Source organism: Salvia splendens, chromosome 12 (assembly GCF_004379255.2).
Source record: "Salvia splendens isolate huo1 chromosome 12, SspV2, whole genome shotgun sequence".
NCBI lineage: Eukaryota > Viridiplantae > Streptophyta > Magnoliopsida > Lamiales > Lamiaceae > Salvia > Salvia splendens.
Genome location: NC_056043.1, coordinates 27,287,533 through 27,293,289, shown reverse-complemented (window position 1 = coordinate 27,293,289; position 5,757 = coordinate 27,287,533). Strand labels below are relative to the sequence as shown.

Genomic DNA, 5,757 nt, shown 5'->3' with positions numbered 1-5,757 from the left:
ATTTTTGGTTGTCCACGAAAAATATGGCACATTTAAAAAAAAAGGAAAGTTTTCAACAATTTCCCTCTTATTTTTTTTCACTTATCTCTTACTAATAATATGAACCCCACATTCCACTAACACTACTTATCTCTTACTTTTTTCCTTTATCTCCTACTAATAACATGGACCTCACATTCCACTAACACTACTTCTCTCTTACTTCCTCTGTCCCAAGGAAGATGACCCCTTCCTTCGGTAGCACGGGAATTTATACAATTTTAGTTTGTGTGTGAAGTGGAGAGAGTAAAGTAAGAAAGGGGGAATATAGTAGAGATAGAAGTGTTTCCATTTTTAGTAACGTGTCATCTTGGTTTTGACAAACCAAATAGGAAAGTGGATCATTTTCAATGGGACAAGGGAGTACTTTTTTCCCTTCTCTCTTAATTTACCAATTCTACATTAAAACTCGTGTCATTCACAAAGTGCCTTATTTTTCATGGACGGAGGGAGTAGTATAGTACTCCCTCCGTCCCGCTTTAGCAGTCCCGTACTCGTTTTATAAAAAGGATAATAAAGAGTTAAAAGTGGAGAAATGGAAAAGTAAGAGAGAATAAGGTAGAGAATCTTCTCTTACTTTACCATTTCTCCATTTTAATTCTTTATTATCCTTGCACTGGATTGCTTAAGCGGGACGGAGGGAGTATATTTCTTGCGGTGGAAGTAGTAGCTATAATTCCAAAAACAAAAACTGTATCAACACAGCTAACATGTATCCAACCAGTAGTCACCTTATTTAGCAAGAGACCTACTCTTGGCATTGCTCAACCCTTGCCAATTTCAATTCTCATGAATATACACTATATATATGTATATAGCTCTGACTCTCTACTAAATAAAATATCTCCAACTCTGTGCACTCTTTCATTAGACTTTGACCTCATTCGACGACCTGGCATCATTTGCCTACGTTAATGTCGAGCAGAGGAAGATGTCGTCAACGGGACAATGCCATCAGCCACGCGTCCTGCTAATCACACCCTGAATTGATAGCAATAACTGTAAGCTACAAGAAAGAGTAGAGTAAAGAAAGAAAATTTTTGTTGAGGTATCCGCTGCGCTGACCTGGTTCTTTGTTGATGTCCGTTGAGTCCGTGGCCCGTTTGTTATCTTGCACACCAGCCGATTGATCTACAACTTCTTTTCCAGGCTGCACTAGAAATAATATTTTTATAAGGCTGCACAAAATTAAACAAACATTCTCCTATATCAATAAATCTGTTGTGTAACTACACATTCTTTCTTATTTCGAACCTGGTTGGATTTGTTGTGGACTGAGCTCCTAGCTTCCGCGTTGCAGATTGGCTGCAAGTTCATGGTTTTTGCTGGATCCTCCGACTTGATATTTTGAGATGTACTAGGAGTTTCGCAATTTCTCAGAGTACTTGATCGCATGGCACATGTTAAAGGGGGGCGTGGAGCTAGAGGAACGAAGGGTGGTCTTGGGACAGAACTCGGATATGCTTGAGAAGGATGACCGTATACGGGGTGGTATTGACCGGGCATTCTCTGGAAATTGGCAAGCCCGGGCACTGTAGAGGAAAAGTGTGGTAGGGGAGGAACGGGATATATAGGACAGCTGGAGGATCCAGCGTTCATGTCTCGCGGCATACCCATCCCGTAAGCCATGCCCATACCCACTCCGACGCCCATGGGTTGGAAATGTGGAACATGAGCAGGATGCATCGGTGGCATTCCGGTCGGGAACATCATTGGAGGCATGCATAACCCTGAACCCATGGACATAATCTGCAAACATCGACACTCGTAAGATATCCTCAGGCAGTGCTTACGAGAGAGTATGACCATTCACAAGTCCTTCTTGGTATGATGTGCTTACGAGAGAGTATGACCATTCACAAGTCCTTCTTGGTATGATGGAATGGAATGAGGGTGGAATGTAATGAAGATATGAATGAAATGACATTTTTTTTTTGCATTTTCATTTCATTCCCTCCTTTATTCTATCGTATCAAGCAAATGAATGGAATAGAAGTAGGGATCACATTTCATCCCATCATTTCATTCCATCGTACCAAGAAGGGCCTAAGAAGTTGATACTTCTAAGAAAAAGAATAAATGAAATGCTTGAAATACTTCACATTACCTGCACTTGTAGTTGGAGGGTTTTTAGATATTCAATGGCTTCATCGAGCATTGAAGCTTTGTCAGCCTGACAGTGGAAAATGGTAGAATTGCAAAGCCAAAAGAGGGTAAATGACACGAAAACTTCTAGATGGAGTTCGAAAGCTCATTAAAAACAACAAGACCAAATGAACGACGGTGGTGTTGAGGGGCAGATTCAGTTTCTGTAAATGCAATATTTTCTAACAGAAGAATCCTCGAAACAAGAACAAATTTCATAAACATGAGTTGTGGTTGGATTCAGCACGAAGTAGAAATCTCAGAATGTACTTACCTTATTGCAATTTGGTATGAGTTCTTGTAAAGCACGCATTTTCTCATTGATCCTATCTCTCCGTCTCTGTTTACACATTATAAAATGAAGATCAACATTTTGAACATAGAGGGAATCGTTGGGCAATGAGATTCTTGCTCACCCTTTCAGAAAGATTATGCACTTCTGCTGCCCGGCTTCTCTTAGATCCTCGTACACAAGTTGCTTTTTTCGCATCAACAGATTCGGTTTCAACATCCTGTCCATAAAAGAGTTGAGATAAACCAATAGCTAACATATACAGAACAATCAGCATACTTTCTCATTACTTACATCACTACGGCATTCCGAGTCCTCAATATCGCAGAACTTTCTTTTTGAATGTTGTGTTTGTTCGCAAGAAAGTCTATCAGCACTATTTCCAGAGCCCACAGAAGAAGAAGCAACCATAGGCTCCACAGTCCTATCACCGTCAGGGGCTCTTTTTGCTGAACTGTAGTTATTACTTAGAATTGGAGGCTTGTCGTTCTTCATGGGAATTTCTTTGCATAAATTATCGGTTCTTTCTGGAGGGCATGAACCCTGAGATCCCTTAACGCCTGGTTCACTAGAACGCACCGCAGGGTATACACCAGAACCATGGGGCTCAAAGTCTTTTGGCATGCTCTTAGCTTGCTCGAGGTGTATAGACTTGACTGGATTACTGCAATTGGCAGCTGAACCTTTTTCCTTATTTTCATTTCTCTCCACAGCTGACGATACCGACTTAGGAATTCCATCAGAGTTTGGGAGGTTTGCTTTGGCAAGAGTAGCTGGCCTTGAGAAATGGGAGAAGTTGAGAAAATTCGAATGATTAGTAGGTGGTTGAATACTAACACTATCTCTACTTTGAGCTGGATTCCGGAATACAGCATCCAGTTGGTCTTTCGATTTATTGCTAACAACATCCGTGACTCCAGATCCTAAGGCGTCTGATGTCTGGCGATGAAGCTGAGGCAGCCACGAACCAAAAGGACGGTCTTTAGAAGAAGAAACCTTCACATTGTTAGCCCCACTCTGCAGATTACTAACGGTCTGCTCACAACTACTCCTCTTGTCCACTGATGCAAAGCTATTCTGTGTAGACAATCCATTAGCCGTAACACCAGATATATGAGGCAGAATCTCGGAAGCATAACCTTGTCCGAGAGCATCATCCATGGGATAACTTAACCACGGAGCGATCTCATCATCTTGTCCTAAATCCATGTCCCCTGAAGGCACCACCGATGCCATATCATTCATGATACACTCAACTCCATATTTTCCATACCTTGTAGTGGTAGAATCACGAGCTCTCGATGTGGTAAGTGTAGGGCTTCTCGTAACCCTACTGGGCTGACCTTGCATCATAACCTGCCCATTCTCCCAAACTAGTTCAACTAATTCATTCTCAGGCCTGCACACAAGATCACCAAAAAAAAACAATGAATCAAATCAAAACAATAAAAATGATCATATTCGATTAGCTTGAGTCTTACTTAGAAGAGATGTCGGCTGGAGCCGGTTTCTGATGGCTAGATTCAAGTTTTCCTCTAGCCATTCTCAAAAACTCTGAAAGAGGCATTGTGAAAAAATAGAACACCTTTCTCTGAAAATTTCTGAGCTCTTGCAGCTTAATGCTAATGAAATCCCACCAACAGAAACTGTGTGAACCAGAATTACATCAATAAAACTCCCAAATCACCTAAAACTGCCAAGACATTTTCAAGATAGCTACAAGTAAGAGTATGTAAATAGAGAAAAAAAAGAAGCAAACAAGTAGAAATATTATATTGGTGTAAGATTGTCTTAATCTAGTTAAGTCTTAATCAGTAGAAGTTCCAGTATCAAACTCATTAATTTAATACTATAATAGAGCAGAAATACATTAAAAATACCAAATTGAGCTTGTTTAACTCAAAAACTGAATCTTGCTCAATCCAAATTCAATCATTAGCAGAATAAGCCCCATGAAATCTTCTATAAATTATTCAACAACCCAGAGATCTTTCCCCTTAATCCCACAAGACAAAGTTAATCTTGAAGAAAAACAAAACCTACCTCCTAAAATCAGCTCATCTGCCAACAAGTTGACATCCTCCAAAAGATACAATCTTTTTCTTGGGATGTTTCTCAATATCTATCTTCAAAGATTTAAGCCTTTCCTTACACTTTTCCCAGATGCATTCTTTACTCCTTTTTCACTGCGAGCTATGATGGCTTTCTTGAATTCACCACTAATCCAATGTGTGCCACAATTATCCTTGGTTAAAAGCTCAATCTTTCACCATCCAGCTATTTGGTTTGAGCTTCGAGGTTTCAAAACTATAAATACATTAGCATATATGTAGGGAGAGAGAGAGAGAGACTAATTTGGTGGTGGCGGAGGGGAAAAGCAATGAAATTAAAGGCAGTTTGGTATATATATGAGCTTAGCTTCCCCACAAAATTCCCAATAGCTTAGAACAGAACTTATGTAAAGCTCTGCGCTTTATCAACTCTCTGAACTCTATTTTTAAGAATCTTGATTCTTGTTTAATTTCATTTACTCGTTAGTTATTGTTTAATATTTATTTATTTAACTAGTGAGACGTCCCTCAGATTTGTTGAATTTTGTGCTTTGTGGAGAATTACAAGGAGAATTGAGTTTGTTCGAGTACTATTTTTAGGATTATTATGATGTGAGGTCCAATTATTTTTCTTTCTCCTTGTTCATCATCTTCTCTCTTTTTAATTGGGGCGATTTAGTCAAATGTTGAAATTGTTTCGTAGTAGTATCACTTTTACCAGTTTTACCAATTACACATACAAACACCCTCTAAGCCTAAACATAAACACGTTACCGAGCACACATTGTGCTCGCTAACTCTTGGCAAAATGTTTTACGGAGACTTCTTGCTCGTTAAATATTGTACTATCATGCTCGGTAACGTACCGAGCATAGTACATATTGATCGGTATGTGTTCGCGTATAGTGATAATTACTGAGAACACGGGTGCTTAGAAATATATCGAGCAATGTCGTGCTTGGTAATTTCTCCATACTCACTTAGAGGTGCCCAAGGTTTATGGTTCTGGCGGTTAACCGCGAAACCGTAACCGGCGGTTATGGTTCCAAACCGGAACCGTGAGAATTTATCCAAATCGAAATAAGTTTTACAACCGTGGTTCGGTTCAGGTTCAAAAATTTTCGAACCGAAACCGTGCCGGAACTGGCTATTTGGAACCGCAAAAAAACACAGAAAAACCGTGAAACCGAGCTGGAACCGCAAAAAATTGCCGGTTCAGAACCGTAAAAA

At 39.8% G+C, this 5,757-nt stretch overlaps 1 protein-coding gene across 2 annotated transcripts; it reads right to left on the bottom strand.

Annotated features, from left to right (window-relative positions):
- Nucleotides 1-691: 691 nt before the first annotated feature.
- On the bottom strand, nt 692-5,013 carry LOC121758898 (transcription factor PIF3-like). Of its 2 annotated transcripts, none has more exons than XM_042154330.1 (9): nt 4,520-5,013; nt 3,958-4,169; nt 2,771-3,875; nt 2,601-2,696; nt 2,459-2,524; nt 2,147-2,212; nt 1,294-1,788; nt 1,105-1,189; nt 692-1,020 (listed from the first exon to the last, which is right to left on the bottom strand). In XM_042154330.1, the coding sequence occupies exons 2-9, from the start codon at nt 4,041-4,043 to the stop codon at nt 1,010-1,012; spliced, it is 2,010 nt and encodes a 669-aa protein (XP_042010264.1). In that variant the 5' UTR covers nt 4,044-4,169; nt 4,520-5,013; the 3' UTR covers nt 692-1,009. The 2 variants fall into 2 exon arrangements, with proteins under 2 accessions (XP_042010264.1, XP_042010265.1); XM_042154331.1 differs by having other exon boundaries at nt 3,958-4,122.
- Between the last annotated feature and the right edge of the window lie 744 nt (nt 5,014-5,757).

Bases quoted from the DNA above. Each gene is read 5' to 3' on its own strand.
- LOC121758898 (XM_042154330.1), bottom strand. From the start codon at position 4,043: ATGCCTCTTTCAGAGTTTTTGAGAATGGCTAGAGGAAAACTTGAATCT. The intron at 2,697-2,770 runs GTAAGTAATGAG...TTTTATGGACAG, and splicing joins ACTCGGAATGCCGTAGTGAT to GATGTTGAAACCGAATCTGT. The intron at 1,789-2,146 runs GTAATGTGAAGT...CGATGTTTGCAG, and splicing joins CCCTCCAACTACAAGTGCAG to ATTATGTCCATGGGTTCAGG.